This window comes from Dryobates pubescens, chromosome 8 (assembly GCF_014839835.1).
Source record: "Dryobates pubescens isolate bDryPub1 chromosome 8, bDryPub1.pri, whole genome shotgun sequence".
In the NCBI taxonomy this organism is placed as follows: Eukaryota; Metazoa; Chordata; class Aves; order Piciformes; family Picidae; genus Dryobates; species Dryobates pubescens.
The window spans coordinates 390,797-411,732 of NC_071619.1; the positions used below are offsets into that span (position 1 = coordinate 390,797).

General features: G+C 47.8%; 1 protein-coding gene across 1 annotated transcript in view; it reads left to right on the forward strand.

The window, feature by feature from the left end:
• The first annotated feature begins 5,721 nt into the window (after positions 1 to 5,721).
• The window catches only part of CPXM2 (carboxypeptidase X, M14 family member 2), a 74,093-nt gene continuing 58,878 nt past the window's right edge, over positions 5,722 to 20,936 (forward strand). The window contains exon 1 of the mRNA XM_009910425.2: positions 5,722 to 6,083. Coding sequence (XP_009908727.2) covers positions 5,753 to 6,083 — 331 coding nt within the window. The 5' untranslated portion in view covers positions 5,722 to 5,752. The remainder of the gene's footprint in view (positions 6,084 to 20,936) is intronic.

Consider the following 20,936-nt stretch of genomic DNA (forward strand, 5'->3'; position numbering starts at 1 on the left):
CCTTCCCCAGCGACAGTCCTGCTGGCTTTGATCTGGCAGCAGCTGCCAAATGCCAGGGCCATGTACTGTCAACATAAAACCTACAGACATCCTGGGGCATGAGGAAATGCTGTCCCCTTCATAACAAAAAAACCCCAAACCCTATTGCATTCCTTGCAGAAATGCCAACCATTCTTTGGGGCTTTGTTTATGTCACTGGTTAATGCTGGCTTGCTTAAAATGCTGCTGCTGCTACTCATCTGCTCAGCACAGAATGACAAAGTAAAGACAACTCTGGAAAAGAGCACACAGAGATTTTCTGTTTCTCCAGAAGGAATGACCTGGTGCAGGTGTATCTGATCTAAACAGCCCCAAATAACAGTGATGATGGGTCCAGGCTCTGCTCCACACACAAAGCACTTCTGCTGTGAACAGAGCCATCACCTAGAGGGTGAGGTTGGGACGCTCAAAGCAGGACAATCCCACAATTGTACTTCTTGCTGAGAAAAGTGTTCAGCTAGTGAAAATGATGTCATAGCTCAGGGAAGTATACAAGAGAAGGGAACTTTTGTTTCCATGGCAATCGGAGCCCCTTCTTCAGACACAAGCATGGAAGCAGTGTGCTGAGTGATTATCTGAAGCCCATGTTGTCAGCAGAAAAGTTAGACTGCAGAGGGCTGGTTTGTCCAGGTAGGGTGCATGCTGCATCTCCAACCAGTTACCAGAAGCACTTGCTGGAGGAAACAATTGCCTTCAGTTGTGCCATCTGCTTACTCTAGAATCTGTTTAGCTAAAGGAAACAGCAGGCTGCTCATGAAGGAGCCCAGCATCACTGGCTCTTCTCTAGACTCCCTCAGGTTTTGTACCATTATTTGATAAACTCAGGGGGCAACATCAACATCCCACATATTTTGGACATCCCTCACCTGGTGAAATCATTATGCTCCCTCTAAAGTCGAACGCCTCTTTAAAATGAGTGAAACACCTCCTAATGAGAGCCTGGGTTTATTAACAGACATTTTTGCAGTAAGAGCCACTCTTTGCAGGATCTGCCTTACCAACAAGTGCAAACAGGCTTAGCAACAAGTGCAAATGTCTAGAGACCCCAAGGGTGCCCAGAGGTGAGCAGAAGGACACCTAACTAGTGTCTGTCTCTGTCTCATTTGTAAGAAACCGGCACCTAAGAGACACAGAAATGTTAAACACCTTTTGCATTTCCCATTGTCAGTTTCCGGTTCCCACCTCCTCTGAGAGGGTTTGTTGACAGCAGGGCCAAATGCTTCATTCATGCAGGAAAATGGCTGTTTAAGAAGTGTACCTTGCTTGTCTTGCTCCATTCTGTGCTCCATGATCTGCTACCAAGCTGAGGTACAAGGGAGCAGAAACTTCGCTGCTGCTGGGAAGTTATTTTTGGTGTGGTTTTGTTGCCAAGGCATATAGAAACCTTATGTCCTACCTCAGAAAGTGACCCTGAGATGGCAGTGAGAGGGGGATGCCTATTCCTTCATCTTTTCCTTCCAAACATAAAGCTGTTCTCCAACTCACAAATGATGCACACACTCCAAAGGAGAAGCTGCAGGAGTCTGCTGGAAGCATGAACGTGCAAGGTACAGTATAAATACAAACTAAGAGCTTGAATCAGGACAGTGCTCAGGCAACCAGCTCTGCTCCTCCTCAGTGCAAACACATTCCTCAACCTGAACTTCATGAAGTTATTGTGGTTGACAGCCAGACACAGAGCAAAAAAGCTGCAGAGGTGTGAGGGGAAATGTGCCACAGGTAGAGCCCAATTCTCCCAGACACAAACCACCAGCTCCAGTAAAGCCATATCTTGCCAAAAGGGTGCACCACAGAATCACTTAAAGGCAGGGGTTGGGCGGGAGCTCTGCAGATCACCTAGTCCACCCCCACTGCTAAAGCGGGTTCATCCAGAGCAGGCTGCCCAGGACCACAATGTCCAGGCAGGTCTGGAATCTCTCCAGAGGAGGAGACTACAACCTCTCTGGGCAGCCTGCTCCAGGCATCTGGCACCCTCACAAGAAAAAAAAATGTCTCCTTATGTTCAGATGGAACTTCCTGTGTTCTAGTTTGTTGTTCAGTCTGCTCTTCTTCAGGCTCAACAGCCACAGGGCTCTCAGTTTTTCAAAACAAGAGCTGGGGAACACAATTCCAAGGAAAAAGAAGGGCAAGAAAGGATGGCTCAGGTATGCCCCCAGGCTGCTGGCACCTGATCATCGCCAGCTCAGGGGTGACATGGGGACTAGCCAGGCTAAAGGTACCTTTGTGCCTAGGGGTGAGGGTGAGTTGGGAGAGTCTCTTTATCAAGGGTTTTGTTGAAACTGGCTCAAAGTGCATGGCTTGAGAAGTGATAGCTCAGAGGGTAAACCCTCATCTTTCAAAGAAATACTTCTTGGGAACAGAGAAGCTAAGCCCTGATCGTTTGAAGACAGCAGTCTGCTGTGTTTCACTGCATCAGCACAAAGATGTAAAGCAAAGCATGGAACAACTTGCAGGTCACCACTGGCACCGACCCAGGAGGGGAGGGTGATGCTCCTTACAGCTGTTCTACACCAACACTGCTCTGCTTTATCTCCTTCCACATCAGCTGCAAGTTTTTAAAAGCTTTTGTGGTCCTTCACAAGCGAAAATAAGGAACAGCCCTCAGGCTGAAAACATCTGAGCCTTTGTTGAACTTAATGCTCCCGTGCCACTCTAAGAACTAAAACCATCTCACACGATGACCTTTTCCCTCAGAGCAGCCCTTGCAGGCACTCTCAGCTAACTGCAACGTGTGGAAGCTTCCCTGAGATCTTCTCTGCTTTGATGCATCTGTTTGGAATCTGCTACAAAATTCAGGAATGATTAGGGGCAAGATGAAAGGACCACTGGCACAGGATGTGGCCCCTAGTTTCACCATCAACACCTCACCTCATCAGCATGAACGTGAATGATAAGGTCCTGTGAAGGGTGATCTGGATTACACTCGACTGGAGACCTGTGCCAATTAAAGTTATCTTCATCTGTAGCAAATAAGAACCTGTCCGAGGTTGGCAGGAGAAGAGTTTTGCTGCTATGCTACACGAATCTATCATCATGCTTCTACACATATACAGCTCCTATGCAAAGTCATCTAGTAAAGAGGTGCAAACCCCATATGACCTGTGTAAAAATATATAGGATTCATTAAAAGCAACCCAAACCCCAGCAAGCCCCGTGGCTGTGTCTTTACAGACAAAGCATTGCAAAGCAGAGGAAATATACCACATTTACACACACACATCCTTGGAAAGTACACATGGAAGGCTGCCAAAAGCAAATAATGAAGACACCACACACACACACACCCCACACCCCAAATCCCACCCCTCAGGGACTTAACTGATGAACACTTGGCTCTCTGTGTTATGAAAATAATTCTTGTTGCATTTGGAAATGTAAACCCTCTTCTGTTTCTCTGTATCCTTCTTCCACCACTGCCACGAGTTAAATAACATTTTGCAGCAAAGCAAAAAAGACCCAAACCAGAAAGGCCCAAAGTCATGAATGGTGTGGTGGAAAAGTTTATTGTTCTGTTTCTAAGCTGGTGTATGTCCACAGTGTTTGCACAAAAAAAGTGGTTGTGTGCAGAAAGTACCAAAGTGGTAGCCTTTTCCTGCAGCTTTTGCTCTGCCCTCAGAAACTGGGACCAAGGGAGGAGAGGCCTGGATACTCTGGAAAGGGAAAACCAAGGAAGAACACCTGTGAAATTGCTAAGCTGGGATATCCAGGGTCTTCAGCCTGGCACTACGCACCGTGCCAGAGCAGACAGACATCTACTCCAGACAGATCTGGCTGGAAAGTTGGATGTGAAGCAGCTTTCCCTCCAATTATATGTAAGATATGCATGTCTATAATCCAGTAAAGCAGTGAACAAGTAAATGATCTTTCATTCAGATTCTAATCAACAGATTGTTAAAAGCATAAAGCTGGAGGATGGGAACAGTGAGAAGTGTCAGTGAAGAGCTGTTTGCACTGATCTAAGAGGAAGGACAACATGCACAATAAAATCATGGCATTGCTCTAGGGATAATAAGTAAGCCAGAAAGGATGACCATTCAGTATACAGAAACATAGAATGGTTATGGGTTGGAAGCACCTCCAGAGACCACTGAGTCCACCCCTCCTGTCAAGGCAGGATCACCTAGAGCAGGTCACACAGGAGCACATCCTGTGTGGGACTGGACTTCTGTCTAGGACAGAAGTATACCAAAAAAATACAGGTACTGAGATATTAGATTATGCTCATTGTGGTATTAAAGTTATGAGAAACACACAAAATGTGCCTGGAAAGGATAAGGAGCAGGAGGACACTTTTTGCTAGCTGAGTGGACAGTGGCAAGCCCAACACCATGGTGAAAACGTGAACTAGTGCTTTCAGCATGTGGGTAAGGATTCATAGTTCATGTAAGCCAAGCTCCTTCAGCACACAAGTCTATTTCTGAGATAGCAAAAAGATGAAAGAGAAGATTTCCTTCTCAGACAGATTGATCCCATTCGTGGCACTGGGCTGCATGAGCGTAGATGCTATTGCACAGCGCATCCCAATCTGTTTGGAAGATATTTCAGAGAGAACAAAAGTCAGGCTCATTCTGAAAAGAGTGATAAAGAGGGCCTCTGATGAAACATGTCCTTTCTGGCCTTCAGCTGGGCTCCTGCAGGGAGCTCCTGCACAGCCTAGGAAAAATCTCTTTTAAATACACACGTGCTCTGGGCTGAGCAGTATCAGTTATGCCAGAGACTCACAAGATGGGTTGGTCTGGGAGGGACCTCAAACATCGCTCAGTTCCAACCCCCCTGCCACTAGAACTGTATGTATGTGTGTGTGTACATATAGAGTAAAAAAATTATCTATATTTTTATATAAAAGATGAATATATTATATACTAACTCTATACAACTTATCTACAGAACTGTCCCCCTTCATTGCAAGGGCAACTGGACCTTTAAAGGTGCCTTCCAACCCATGATTCTATAAAGTTATTTAAGGAAGGGACGCTGAGAGTGGTGCTGGGGGGGGGGGGGGGGGGGGATTCTACATCTGTAAAAGCTAAAAAGAAAACAAAAATGGAACCACTGTGAAAGGGAACATAGCACGCCAGGTACAGAACGAGGATTATTTGTCACAGACCCGTGCCACAAGTATCCAGGTGCGTAACGAGGGTCAAAGCCCAAGCGGCCGAACCCCTCCTGCCGCGGGCAGGGCTCATCCCCGGCTCTGCCTGCCCACCCCCATCTGCAAAGCATCTCCCGGGGGAGGGAAACGCGGGCCGAGAGAAGGCTGGCTGCCAAGTTTACTTTTCTTTGACTAAATGCTCTCTCGGATCGGCTGCGAGGGAAGGACTAAAGAGACTCTCCAGGGATTTAGTGGAAAGTGTAACTCTGCCTTTGGAAGAGAGCGGCAACAGCCACAACAACAACAAAATGAAACGCAGGAGGGGAAGGCAGCAAGACAAAACGCCCTGCCGAGCCCACCTGCCAAATGCCGGTGGAGCAGAGCCCTTGTCCGTCTGGCTGGCTGCGGAGCCCGAGGATCACATGCACTCCCGCCCGGCCCCCTCCGTCCCGCTGCGCTCCTCGCAGCTTTGGCGCAGGCAGCCCAAAGCGGAGGCAGTTTTGCAGCGGGCTCCTCTAGCCCTCTGTGGCTCCTGCAGAGAGGGGCACTGGCTGCCAGGGCTCTCTGCTCTCCAGATAAAAGTTCTGGGACTTGCAGAGGGGACTTCTGCAAAAGCAACGGATGATGATTGCCCTGAGCAAGCACAGCTCATGTTGTGCACAATTCTGCCTCGCTTTCTGCGCCTTTGGGCTGGCATTGCTGGGGGACGTGTCCGGGGCCGCCCACCTGGACGATCAGGATTACTACCTGCAGGAGATTAGCAACAGAGATCATTATTATTCCTTTCCGTATCCCGGGGAAGAGTTTTTTCCTTTCACGGAGCAACCTGGAGGGGAAGGACCTATCCGTGCTGCAGAGACTGAGGAGCGCCCAGGGTTCAAACCGAGCAGGAAAGAGTTAAAACCGAAGAAAGGCAACAAAAAGGGAAAAGCCATTCTCGAAACTCCACCAGGTAACTTTCAACTTCCTCCTCCAGCGCTTGGAGCCCGCCGCATCTGGTGCTGACGGTGACTCTTAGCGTTAATGAGGATCAGTTAATGGCAGCTTTAGTAATCGTAACAAACGCGCTCGTGGTGATGGTGACAGCTCATCAACTTTTAATGTCCCGCAGAACAGATCTACACAGCTTCCATAGACTTCTTAACCCTTCCCTTATCGAGTAAAGAGATTTCAGAGTGGCAATGTGTTAATTATGCTGCACATGGAGTTTTCCTTCTTAATTACACCTGACAACTGCCTGGCCGATAATGTTGATGTTCTGTAAGAGAACTGAGACAGGTTCTGTAGTGAAAGCTTACTGTCTATGGTGCCACCCTACTTTATCCCTTGCCATTTTAGTCTAAGAGGAGTTCCTAAGTTAGTGTTACTTTTAAACCTGTGAACTTTGAGGTTTCACTTTAAATCCCTCCAGAGCAAAGATCTTCCTGTCACGAAACGAAGCCACAGCAGGCTCAGTTTAGTTGCTGACCTGTAAAATAAAGACATTAAACAGCAGCGGAAATGTCTGAGAGTGAAACAGTCCACCCTTAATTCAGTTTTCTGTTCTCTGGCTTTGATGGGGTGAGAACAGGCAATTAGTTGTTTGCAGGTACTCGAACAACTTTTGCCATCCATTTGTTCTTATTAAGAACTAATTGAGCACCCTGAGAGGGGAGTAATCTCTGTATGGTAGGTGTTTCACTAGTTTCGGGACCTTAAAGAGTGAGGCTGCCCCATAAACGTCAGAGCTGTAAAATCCCACTCTGCTGCAACCGAACTCTCCTTTACTTCTGAAGAAAACCTTTTAACAGCTGGAGCTATGGCACCAAGCTTGCAACGCCGAGTTGTTAATTCCTGGAGTACATCAGCACTGGGGATCAAGGCTTCTAGGGTGGCTTTGGCTTTCCCCAGTCACACAGAGCAGAGAGTAAGCAAAGCATTTGTGATTTCGTGTCAGCACTAGCAGAAATCAATTAGCCTTGGATTAGAGAAGAAGGGAGCTTTTATCATAATTCATAATGATAATAAGATGCCATTTCTGAAATCTGAAGAACTGTTTGTGGGGCAAGCATTTTGTGCTGCCCGTGTCACTCAAGGCTGACATGGTGGCTGACAGCAAACATCACTTGTCTGGGGCAGCAGACCTGTGACCTGTGTGCCCACAGCAGCTTGCAAGCTGGACATCTTGAGGGCTGACTCACTAGGTTTATTGGTTTATTATCTAACCATGGGCAACTTGTGCACTTTAGAAATGCCCAGTTAGGGACCAGCTCTTTGCTTCTTCAGGAGACAGCTTCTTCTGGAGCCAGCAATCTCCTCTCTTCTGGACCAACACAGATTTCCAGCCTGCCATGGGCTGTTCTGCAGTTCAGCTCTGCTTTCACTTTCCTCACTGGCTGCTTCTGAATTTCCCCAGCACCATGGCACCACACACACTCCACCAAACATGACAGTGGTGAGGATAGCATCCAGTATGTGAGGGCAGTGGTCATTTACTTTACAGACAAGTGTCTTCCTTGTTCCACAGCCACTCTGCTGGGCACCTGAAGGCAGCAGGCATATCAATAGCTACCTCTAGCATGACGGAGCACTCATCCCTTCCAAACCTGGTTTGGTTTATGCTCTGTGGACACAGCAGTACAAAGTTCAACCCACATGACCCTGATGACCTACCAGAGCAGAACACTGAGTTCTTAAAGGTTGTCTGCATGTGATAATCTCCTAGGAATCCATTTTTCTATATAGGTAGTTATGGAATTGGAAAGAGAAAAATGACCTCTTCAGACCTTCCCCAGAAAACACTCCATTGTGTGTAAACCTTTTGGCTTCTGGAAGTTTCATCTTCTAATTGCCTGCTCTTTACTTTCCACCCTATCTTACAGTCTGAGTTGAAGGAATCATTTTACTTCTGCAGTCAGGTGAGGTCCTCCCTCAGCCTCCTCCTCTGCCTGAGCATGGCTAAGCACAAGGCCAAGGTGAGCATGGGAGAAGTTTGTGAGGCACCACCAAAAGCAGCTGGAAATAGGTCAGACCCGCTTTCTACAGCAGATTTGTGCTCTTTTGACAGAGCCCATCTCCCAGGCTCCAAGCCTTCACCAGCCATGTGCAGTGAGAGGCTTTAAAGCCTATGAGCTGTTGAAAAAACAGCCAGAGATACAACAAACAGCTGCTCACCACCACCACACTGGCACTCCTTGCTCCAGCACATAGAGGCTTGACACCACCTCAGCAAACTGGCTGTTAGATGTGCTTCAGTATGGGAAAGCAGCAGATTTCCTCAGGAGCAGCTGAACTGCTTGAACTGAACAGCCAAAATAAGCCCTAAGGCAAACACCCAGCCGGGAGAACAGTTCCCATTTGGTAGGGATGTCAGTGAGAACAGGAAGGGTTAGCAGCAACTGTCAGGCAACTTTTACTGTAGACAGTGTCAAAAGCTCTGGTCATGACAGTGGAAATACCTCCTTCCTCCTCTGCCAAAGGCCAGGTGCTGCTGGCTGCAGCACTTAGTGCCGTGTCACTGTGGCATCAGTGCCACTAGATACACAGTAGAGAAGTATGGAAACAGGCTGTCTGGAGAGGTGGTAAAGGCTCCATCCCTGGAGATATTCAAGATCAGACTTTAACATTTAGTTAAATATGTCCCTGCTCACCCCAGGGTGGGGTTGGACAAGATGACCTTCAAGGCTCCTTCCAACCTGATGCATTCTATGACTCTATGCTATTATTAATTATATATTTGTTAAGTATGTACTTGTATTATCTAATCACCTATATTATAGGGACAATTACATGCCAATAACATCTCACATTTAACCTGTTAAGAGAACATCTAGAGGTGGTAGTAGCAGTTGCCAAACAGATGTCCAGAGCTGGCCACTCTAGGTCTGGTAGTGCACACGTGTGTGCATTCATCTATTAATATAGATATCCAGAACTGGCAGCCATTTATCAGACATGCAGTAAATACAGGGGTTTGTGCAGCTTGCTGGCAGCTGGGGCATGTGGGATTAATTAGATGTAGCAAACAATAGCCTGTCTGGGAGCTGGGATGAAGAAAGCAGAGGAATGGGAACGTGTGATCTGCCCTTTGGCTGAGCAGCTGGTACTGATCAGCCCCAGCTTGGAATCAAAGTGGAAGTCAGACACAGCGATCTGAAGGACACGGTACAGGGCAGATGAGATAGACTCAGTCTAATTAAGCTAATTCCTGAAGGTGCTGAGAATATCACAGGATCACAGAATACATCTGGTTGGAAGAGACCTCCAAGCTCATCCAGTCTGTCTCTGAAGGGTCAACGCTAAACTGTGTCCTTAAGCACCAGGTCCATGCTGCTTAAGCACCTCCAGGGATGATGACTCCTCCACAGCTCTGGGCAGACCACTCCAGTGTGTGAGAAATACAAAGAAGTATTTCCTAACATTCAGCCTGAGCCTCCCCTGGTGCAGCTTGGAATCATTTCCTCTGCTCCTGTCCCTTGCCACCGAGAAGCAGAGGCTGCCCTCTGCTTGCTCCAGCCTCCCTTCAGGGAGCTGTGGAGAGCAATGAGGTCTCCCTCAGCCTCTTCTTCACCAGCCTGAACACCCTGAGCTCCCTCAGCCCCTCCTCATAGCCCAGGAGCTCCAGACCCCTCTCCAGCCTCATTGCCCTTCTCTGGACAGGCTTCAGCCCTTCAATGTCCTTTCTGGAGTGAGGGGCCCAGAGCTGAACACAGCACCTGAGGTGTGGCCTCCCCAGTGCTGAGCAAGTGTTAATGTGGACAGAAATCTCTCTGATACCAGTGGGGCTGCACTGCTGGGTTGGGGTTTTAAAAATTAACATCCATATTTGCAAATATTCAAAGAGTTAAAAGTAGCACTCTGCCTCCTTCCCTTCGAATGACCCAGAAATGAAGTGGTACCAGGTCACCCTTGGAAGGTAAACACTAAGACTGACAGGTTCCTCTGTATATATAGTTCCATTTTCTAATTCCATCCTTGTTTGTTTAGGCTGCCATCCAAACCCCTTTCCACTCTTTGGAAGGAGTCTTGTTAACATCAATGTTTTCCTTTTAGGAGGCCTTTAATGGAGTTGAACACATGGTGCTTAAGCTGCCATCTGTGGGGCAGGTCTTGGCACATGGGGTGGGGGGGGCTGTCCACATACAGGCAGAAATTCTTTCCTGAGAGGTTTTTGGGGCTGAGGTCCCCACAAACACTGCTCAGAGCTGCACACTGCTGTGGGTCACAACTGGATGACTCTCACTGTCAATTCTGTTGTGCCCAAATCTGCCACAACTGAGAAATGTTTTTTCTTTGACTTACAAAACTTATTACAGTAGTTCTTGTTCTGGCCATAGCTCAGTTCTGACTGCCTTTGTGAATCAAAGGAAGGATCACAAATCCTGGAATCATTGTGGTTAGAAGAGACATCTAAGATCATTGAGCCCCATTGTTAACCCAGTATAGCTGAGCCCACCATTAAACCATGTCCTGCTGCACCACATCTCCGTGGCTTTGGCACCCCTCCACCGAAGGCTTCCCTGGGCAGCCTCTTCCAGGGCTTGGCAACACTTTTGGTGAAGAAACTTTCCCTAACGCCCAATCTAAACCTCTCCCTTAGGGGTGATCACTGCCTTTCTCCTGCTGGCCACACTCTCTCTGACACAGGCCAGGGTGCTGATGGCCATCTGGGCACAGGCTGGTTCACCTTCAGCCAGCTGTGCATCAGCACCCTCAGGGCTTTCTCTCCTGGGCAGCTTTCCAGCCAGTCTTTCCCAAGTGTCCATGGACTTGTGACCCAAGTGCAGACCCAGCTCTCGTCCTCGATGAACCACACACCATTTGCTTTGGTCAATCCACCCAGCCTGTCCAGATGCCTTTGCAGAGACTCCCTCCCTCTGAGCAGATCAATGCTCCTGTCCAACTTGGTGTCACCTGCAAACTTACTGAGGGTGCCCTCAATTCTCTCATGCAGGTCACTGATAAAGGTATTAAAAAGAACTGTCCCTAGACCGAGCTCTGGAGATGTCTATGTGTATGGCAGTGCTGAGGGAGGCTTTTAGTGCACAGTGATTTTGTACTTCACAGGTCCTCCAGTGACTGATCTCTGTGCAATACAACCTGTATGTCTGTGTAGCAGCCATGGTTTCCTTTGTCACATCTGTTCCTTCCTCCAGGCTTGAGTAAACTCTTAGCTGCCACACCGTTTATTTGCCCTGTATTTGCTGTTTCTGTGTAGTGTTGCCCCCTGTTCAACAGGGTAGTTCTTAAAGTTTTGGGGTTGTTGTTTTGTTTGGTTTGTTTGGGTTGTTTTCCCTTTTTGTATAGGGCTCAAGAATCTTTTGTAGGGAGCAGGATTTCACTGAACCCCATCTGAGGAGTCAGTAAGGGAAAGCAAAGGCTAAAATGGCCAATGCTAGCAACCGTGGCAATTGTCTCACAGAAAGAGCTTGAGTGTGTAAAAATAAACAGATAGTACATTAATTGAGGCATTTATCACGATAGGAGATAATGAAGGCCTCGAGACTGTTCAGTGAAGGAATGAGGAGGAAAAGCTGAATGACAGAGATGTGGAAAGGTTGTGGTGCAAAATGGTGATGAAGGCCTGAAGAGGGCATGAAGTTAAACCCATGGCGTCACTGGCGCTTGAATGGTGACTCTGTCCCCCAGACACAAGCTAGGAGGAGGTGATATGTGAGGCTGATGCGACACCTGCCACTGTTTACCCAGGCAGGTGGTGGAGTCACCATCCCTGGAGGTGTTCAAGAAACGTGGGGACGTAGCAATTCAGGACATAGTTTAATGGCCGTGCTGGTGGTAGGCTGACAGCAGGACTCAGTGATTTAGAGGTCTTTTCCAACCCAAACAATTCTGTGGTTCCATGGTCTCACAGCTGAAAGCACTTAAGAAGAGCGCAGCCAGATATCCCAGGTTTCCATCTGGAACAGAGGCAAACACAGAAGGAAAAGGTACCCTGCGAGTCACCATGGCTTGCCAAGACTGGGGTTTGGATGGGATTAGCTAAAGCAAAGATGAAAAGGGGGGAGGCTGAAAACAGACAGGCTAAAGGTGTGCCTAGAGAGTTAGGAGGAAGTCTAAGAGCAAAGAAAGTCTTCAAAGTTCCCAAAGACATTTGAGGTCCAGCTAGTTGAACTTTGCTGGCATGTTGGACATGGGGTAGTACTTCAGAGCCTTGGCTGGGAAGAAGTCATTCGAAGCATTGGTGAGGTGCCTGTGAGTAGAGCACAAGGGCCAAGAGCCAGGCAGGGCGTGTGAGGGGCCTGGGGGTGTCAGGGAGCAGAGCCAGGAGCTGCTGTCAGCAGCCTGTCAGGAGCTGAGGCAAGAAGGGAAATGGGGCTAGAGCTGGAAACAGGAAAGAGTTTCAGAGGGAGCAGGAAACAGACTCTTGGGTTAGGGAACCGAACCAGAGGGTTAAACAAAAGTTGGGGGATGACATAGAATCAGAGTGTTTTGAGTTGGAAGGGACCTTAAAGCATCATCCAGGTCCAATTACTCTTCCATGGGCAGGGGCACTTCCCACTGGACCAGGCTGCTCAAGGACCTGTCCAGCCTGACCTCATACACTTCCAAGGAGGGGGCAGCCACAGCCTCCCTGGGCAACCTGTCCCACTGTCTCACCACCCCCACTGTAAAATGTTTATTCATAATATCCAGACTGAATCTTCTCCTGTCCAGATTAAAGCCATTCCCCTTCACCTTGTCTGTACAAGCCCTTGTCAGACATCCCCGGCTTCCTTGTAGGCCCCCTTCATGTTCTGGAAGGCCACTATAAAGTCTCCTCTCCAGTGCAAACAGCCTCAGCTCTCACAGCCTGTCCCCGTAGGAAGGTGGTCCAGCCCTCTGATCATCTCTGTGGCCCCAGTCCTAGCCCATAAGCTTGGCCTGAAGTGAAGGCTTTTCAGTGGTGCATGACTCAGGGGGGAGCAAAGAGGCAATAAGCAGAGAGGGACCCATATGCTGTGGCATTACCAGCACTATGGTGTCCTAGCCCCTCAGTAGCCTGGTAACTGCCTTCCCTTCCTGAGCAGCTCAGGGAAAGTGGAGCACTGCTACCACCTAGAATGGAGGTTGGGATTTTAAAGCTTTTATTTAGATTTCTTCTATTAGTAACTGCTAAGAATGAACTCATTGGCCCTAGGTGCATATCCCATGAATTTTAATATGACCTGCACCACATCCTGACTGCCAGCTGTGACAAGCAAAGATGAAAACATGTGGCTTGTAACGAGCTTGCTTTCATCCACCAGCCTCTATGTTCTCCTCAGCACTTCTGCAAACATGTGGAATGCTAGAACGGAACAGGGCCCTTCCATTTATCAGCCCATCCTTTAGAGAATGGCACAGCAAAAGAGCACAAAGGATGACTAAGAATGAATAATGAGCAGTGCCCTCAAAACTGGCTGCAGCTTTTTGATTAGCATCTTTCCTTACCCATGGCTTCAATGAATAATGTAACAAGAGAAAAGAAGTACCAGAATAAACACATCTGATTATACCAGAGAGGCCATTTTCCATGACAATTCTCCCAGCAGCCTTCTCTGAATTCAAACTAATTTTTCAGGTGAGAAAAATACCTCTTTAAAAAAGGGATGGTTTCTCTGAGTAGATTTTAGTAGTATGAACCTGAGTGCAGCCTTGTTCCTGAGATGCATAGCACAGGTCACTCCTGATTTCAGCTCAGCCCTGGGTTTGAGTTATTCTCTCTTCAGTGAGCTGGCTGCACAGGTCAGTCCCACGGTTCATAGCCAAACTGCACTTATTTTTGGTTTCTGAGCCTTCTGTCAGCTGTGTTAACTTGAAACCTGTCAAAAAGATGAGGTGGTGAAAGATGTGGAATCACAGAATTGCTTCAGTTGGAAAAGAGCTCGAAGATCATCAAGTTCCACTCATGCAAAAGGAGGAATTTCTGCCATTTTCAACATCTGAGCCTTTTCTTCCTGGGATTTTTGTCTTGCCCAATTCCTTGTCCACGCAAAAAGCAGACTACCAAGGGGCTTGCTGTCTGCTGCAGAGGTGAGGTCTGGTCCTCATTCTCACACCTAGCAGTTGTTTGTGTTGTCAGTATGCAAAGGAGTGGTTAGGCTGTGGCCTTGTCCAGTCTCTGGCCTGTGTTCTATAAAACAAGGCTTCTTGGCATGGACACATCAGTGTGTGCCACCCTGTGGCATCTGGTTGGGGCACTCAGGGAGAATGGGAACAAGCCAAACGCTGCGGTAGCCAAAGTGCTTTTCCCTTTTCAATGCAGTGATTACACATTCAAAACACTGCATAGCCCTAAAAGCAGATCAAGCAAACATTCCCTGGGGGAGAGCAGAGGTGACAGGAATGATCACTCATCTTAGCAACAGACAATCACCTTTCATCTTCCTGCCCCTGGGAGCTGCCCCAACGGACAGCTTGATGAAGTTCAATCCAATAGACATGAATCAAGGTGAGCAGCTGAGTTTCCTTCCTTTGTGCAGGGGATTTCCTGCAGGGATGGTCCTGGCCAGCACATCTGTGCAGCTAGGTCTCCAGTGTAGAATCACACAATCGTAGAATGCTATGGGCTGGAAGTGACCTCTAAAGGCAATCTGGTCCAGCTCCCCTGTGGTTAGCAGGGGTGTCTTCAAGAAGATGTGGTTGCTCAGGTTGGAGTGGAGAGGTTATTTCTCAGTAAGCTGCCTGTGTGCTGTCCACATCCTGGCAAGAAGAGAGTGCATGAACACAGGTGGCTAGAGGATGCTGTGGCCAGGCCCAAGATGTCTCTAACACTATTTTCCTGATGGGAACTTCTTTTTCTAAGCCATCACTTTTCCTGAGCTGATCACTGAGCACATCTACCTCTTCCAGGGGCTACCCTTGCTCCTTTGGAAGCCTTTCTCTGCCTGTTTCCATAGACTTCAAAAGGTATTTGATGGGTTTTTTACAATTCTGATCAAGTAATGAAAAATACCTCCATGAAACCATTAGTAACTCACACTGCAAGGCGCATTCATTACTTCTGATGGAACTATTTCTGATTTCCTTGTAGCACAGCAAAAGGAACATTTATGATTCCATTCCTCTGTGCTTTTATCATCTCACTGTGAGGAGAAACAGGGCACTCTGAATGCTGTGTGCTGGAAGGGATGGATCATCACCAGAGAGGAGCAAGGCATTTTATTCTCTGTGCAGTCACCAGGCAGTGCTAAAACAACTTGACAGGTGTAAAAGAAAAAATGCTTCTCTTTCCTACCCACAGCTAAAAATGGCAACAAAAAAAAGGTGAGAAAAACAAGAAGGGAATGAAGAGGTGCCAGATGGTGACTCTGAGAGTCAGAGCGCCTATGAAGACATCAGAGGAAGTGTGTGAGAACCTTCTTTCCTTGGCTGAGCTGTTAATCTCCCTAGCCCTGCTTGAATGAGAGCCCCAAGGACAGTCTGGGGAATCTGCTGGTGGATACCTGAGTCTTCCTTTGGATGGAGGATGTATTTCTTTTGGTGGGTAGCAGCACAGTGGCACTGGTGAGCCAGGATTTGTACCCTGCTACTGCAGGTTAACTGGAGAGGAGGAGAGCTCAGGGAGAGAAATTGCCTTCCTTCTTGCCACTGCAATCCACATCATTTCTTGCTGAACAAAAAGAGGCTTTAAAGTAACTTTCTGATTCTGGAGGGGTGTTTGAAGGCCCTCTGCTGTTCATGGGATTCAGGTCCAGTACAGTGCAAAGTGTACTTTAGAAGAGTGTCTGGTAAATACTGTATGAAATACCACTGGTGTGTCAGAGCTGGGGAATCAGAGAATGAGGGAATCACAGAGTCACTTGCATTGCAAAAGGCCTCGAAGATCAAGTCCAAATGACAACCTTACACTACCAGCTTCACCCCTGAACTGTGTTCCTCAGCACCTTTGAGTCTTGGATGAGGGAGAGAGTGATTTTCTGTTCCAACAGGAGTGAGCCCCAAACCTGCACTGCCTGGCCTGTGTGGGCTGCTCACAGCACGTCTGCTGGGCTTGGGTGCTGCGGAAGATCACAGGGAGGCTGGCAAGCTTCAGCAGACCAGAGAGGCTCCAGGACCTTGTTCATGCCTGATGCTCAGCAGGATGAATCTGCTCTTTACACCATGGCAATCCTGTAGATGGACAGATCTGTAAATAACAGCAAACAAGAGAGCTCTGCCCCTGCTTGCACACAAGCATCAGCAGGATGCTCTGGTTGCAAATGCCCTGCTGCATCCAGCAGGACAAACAAGGACTGCAGTAGTTGTTGCATGCCTAAGTTAACTACAGTTGTTGTACTGGCAGCCTGCATGGCTTATTGCTACTACACATTGTACTCCTCCGTAGTTTCTAGCTACCAACACAGCCACAATCAGTTTCAGAGTGAACAGTGAGCCTGACCAATGGAACTTTCTGGTTTGGCTTTTTTCAGTTGATCACAGGTCTAATTTGTCTTTTTTCCCCCCTTTTTTCTCTTTTTCTCCAAGTCATTGCCTGACAGCCTTCTTGTGCTTCTCTACATCAGCCTTGTGCTGCCTGTGAATCACACAGGGGCTGTATCTAGCAACACTATTGCTCTCCTGTAACCAGCACAAGTCACAAGGAGCAACTTCAACTCACAGTGTAACTTCATGAAGCCGATAGTGAAGGCTTATGTGCATTTTCAGAGCCATAAACTGCTAAAGATATGAGAGTTGGGAAAGAGGTGTGAGCTTGAGAGCAGCTTGCAGCCTGAGAGAGCAGCAATATAGCCCCAGGTAGTGACTTGTTCTGCTGGTGGCCGTGGAAGCTGTAGTTGATTGATCTATTGAGATATCTCTCTTTTGTTCATTGAAATAATCATCAGGGCAGGTCTCCTCATCCCCTAGCCCTCGGGTTGGAGGATCACACTCATCTTTGTTCTCCAGCTTGCAATCAGCCCCTTCTGAGATGTATCAAAACCAACTGTCTCCTACAGCATGGGCTGGCCCTACTTGTGTGCCTTAGGAGCTCAAGGTTCAGCAGCTTTCCCTGCAAGATGTGAGTTCCAGACAGCCCTGACAGTGCTTTAGCCACCTGGGGCAATGCCCTCTTCCACTGTCCCATCTGGAGGCAATGTTTCTCCCAGAGCTTGCTCTGTTGGACCTTTGCACTGTGCTGATCCCTTCAGGAGGCACAGGCAGGCAAATGCTCACTTTTGAAGCCTGGCAGATCTGCCTGACGTGGCAGGAAGAAAGAGACACTACTGTGTCTCACTTTGACAGCTGGACTTGGCGATCTTGAAGGTCTTTTCCAGCCAAAATGATTCCATGATTTCACAGTCCTACTGGATGCGCTGGGGTCAGCCTTCAACTGTTCCTTAGTGAGACTTCACCTGGTTTGAGCACCAGAGTCCTGTGTTTAGGTTGTTCCTCTCTCTTTTGGGTGTCAATAGCTCATCCAGACAATGGCTAACAGAGCTTCCTGAAATCTGCCTTGCTTAGATCATGAGGCTGGAGTGCTTTCTGTAGGTGACCTCTTCCTCACACTCCCATGTATCACAGGGTTAGTGGTTTTCTTGTCATTTCCCTTCTCTTTGGTTCTACAAGGTTGAGCCTCCTGGTTGGGACCTAAGAGGGAACTTGAAGGGAAACCTCAGGTATCTCTGCTGGACTTCCAGGGTTTTCTCTGACCTATGGAGGGGCTCAGGAGGTCTGAGGTCTCTGTTGCTCCAGATCTGCCCTTTACCTGTTTCCTGGTATGACCTTTACAAGGCAAAGGAGTCTGCCCTTCCAAGGGGAGCTGTGTTTGATGAGAGAGCAGGGAGCAAAGCCAAGCATCTCCTTCCTCCAACACATCCAGGATTTGCTGTCAGCTGCCTGGGTGCATCACTCACCAGTGTGCTGGAAGAAGGTTTTGTTTGCAGTGGCAGAGACAGAGGAACATCTTTCTCATCCTTTCCCAGAAATTAGAGTATTTTTATGCTCTTCTCTTCAGAGATACAGTGTTTTATGGTGACAGCTTTATGGCTCCTCTCTACTTTCAGGGTCCTCCTAACACATCTGTCAAATGAAAGGAGAAGTTCAAAGCATCTTAGAAGAGCTGATCTCAAATCTGGATGCAAGCACTGCCTACCATCAGCATTACAACCACCCATCATGCCAGATTGGGCTTTAACAGCCTTCCCCCAACCCAGGATATTTTTCAGCAGTGTAATGAGTTTGCCCTATTCACAGACAGAGGATGTCTGAACACAGGGCCAGATTTCAAAGATTTTTCACTGACTTAGAGCAGAAACTTCAATTTCACCCAAAAAGCCTTTCATATGTGACTGCCTAAAAGCAGAGCTTGGAGCTTCAGCCTCTTACAAGACAATTTTTCTGGTTTTCCCCTTCATTACTTATGTACTGAGAAGTTACAGAAAAGATTCCAGAAACAGAATTCTCTCTGCCATCTCAGTCTGGGTGGGAAGTACCCTACTCCAAAAGACAGACCCAGTTTTATCCCACAGAGTATTTTAACTGCATTTTCTTTACACACTTTAAAATTCCAGACAAAAATTCCATTGAGAACTCTGCCAAGAGCATGTCTGGGCTATATATGCTTCACATCCATGGCTGGAGGGTTAAATATGGTTTATATATATGGCTGGAAGGTTATATGTGATTTACATCTGTGGCTGGAAGGTTATATGTGGTTTACATACACAGCTGGAGGGTTATATGTGTTTTACATCCATGGCTGGAGGGTTATGTGTGGTTTACATACACAGCTGGAGGGTTATATGTGCTTTACATCCATGGCTGGAGGGTTATGTGTGGTTTACATCCATGGCTGGAGGGTTATGTGTGGTTTACATCCATGGCTGGAGGGTTATATGTGCTTTACATCCATGGCTGGAGGGTTATATGTGTTTTATATCCATGGCTGGAGGGTTATGTGTGATTTACATCTGTGGCTGGAGGGAAGGCTGGAGTTTCCCACAGCAAATCTGGACCTGGCTGCGCTCCAGGGTGCAGGGACCCAACAGCATGGGGGCATGCCCCTGTCTGCAGTGCATGTCACTAGAATAGGAGGAGGCTTTTCCTAAGGTGAAGCAATGCTCTTACGATGCTGGTGAACAGAGGAGGAGTAGCCAGGGCCAGCTGTAGCCAGGGTCCAGTGCACACCATGGCTAAGGCAAGGAGAAGAGCATCTTACAGCTCTTCTGGCAGATATTATTTTCTCAGATTGCTCTGGGTTCTTTCAGATCCCAGCAGGGGACTGTAGTCCAAACCTCTTGCAGGCTGGTCAGGTGAATATCTCATGTCTGATCCTGTTTCTCTGCATCAGGTATGTTGTCAGATGTGACAAAAAGAGGTCCAGAAATGTCTAATGCTGCAGTGGAACAGGCAATTGGAGGATCACACATAGAGGCAGCAAGCTGTGAGTCCTCTTGCAAAGACCTTTGAAAAAGCTGACAAAGTGATCCAGGGTACTGCAGAGCTCTGGACATGGGTGGAATGCATGAGGCTCAGAGGAGAAAAAAGATTAATTCCTCAGCTACTAAGCATGCAGCCCAGGAGGAATGAGGGTTGAGGTATCTGGTGGCTGGGATCACAAGGAGCAGCATCTGTTCTCTGCCTGGGCTGAAGCCTTTGTTTCAAAAGAGAAGAAAATGTAAGAGGCAACACAGTCTTGATCCAGTCGTTTTGCAGAACTCCTGCTTGTTGCTTAGTATCTGAAAAACTTCTGCACAAAATGGGAGATGTCCATTTGCAAGCAACAGTGCAAGTCCACAATGAACAAAGAGCAAAGCTTCCAACCAGCAGCTGAAAGCACTCAGTGTTATTTTGAATTATTAATTGCAAAGAGAGAGGAAATGTCTTGCAGGTCTGCTTGGTGAAGAGCCCAGGGCATGCTGGAGGCTGGCAGCGTGTGGGATGCAAAATACTGCAGATTGATATTGCTGATATGCAGACAGCCAGGAGGTACTGGGCGGGGGGTTGGTGCTTAAATGGTGGTGTAGAGCCCCTGCACTTTTAGAAGAGGAACACAGTGGGAAGCTTTGCAAGCTATGATTACAAAAGTTGCCAGCATGGAGTCATGCAGCTAAAATGTTCTTTGAATCAGGGCAGATAAAATGGCACAGAGCTATTCCTCTGCAAACCCATTCCACATTTCTCTTCATTAATCCTGAATCTCATCTTCTGCCTCCCACTTAGCAAGCTGGAAAATGCTGGGTTTGGGGGGTTGGGTTTTTTTTATTCTCAGAGAAACTTGTCTTGAAGCTTTCTCTATTCCACAGCTCTCCAAGTGCAGAATACCTATGCTCAGTAGATGCTTCCAGCTGCTGTGGATGGGAAAAGCCCCAGATCATGGCCCGCACTTAGCACATTGGTGTTTTGCAGTGGAGACATGGACTCTCTTGGTGACAAATGGGCTATTGCTGAGCACTGCTCAAACATCACTCTGCAAATCCTGTCACTTAGGGTGTATCTGAATGCTCTTCTGAGCAGTCCTCACCAGCTCCACAAACTGCCAGGTGAGTCACAGAATGGTTTGAGAAAGGCAGCTTTCATGGTCACCTAGTCCAACCACCCTGCAGTGAGCAGGGACTTCTTCAACTCAAGCAGCTTGCTTGGTTCATCCATCACCTTCAGTCGGAGCTTTGGGCTGTCAGCCTTGAGCAAGAGGCTCAATGAGCTTGCTCCTTCCCTGCTCACGGCAGGGGGGTTAGAGGTAGATGATCTTTAGGGTCCCTTCCAGCCCAAACTGCTCTGTAATGCTATGATTCTGGTTATGCATGCAATTTAAAATCCACCAAAGACTCACCTCGTATCATTTGAAGCTTCTATCACACTGAGCTTTGAATCACTGAAACCTCCTCTGAGGTGAATGTTCAGCCTGGGATGTTGATCCTCTGCTGGA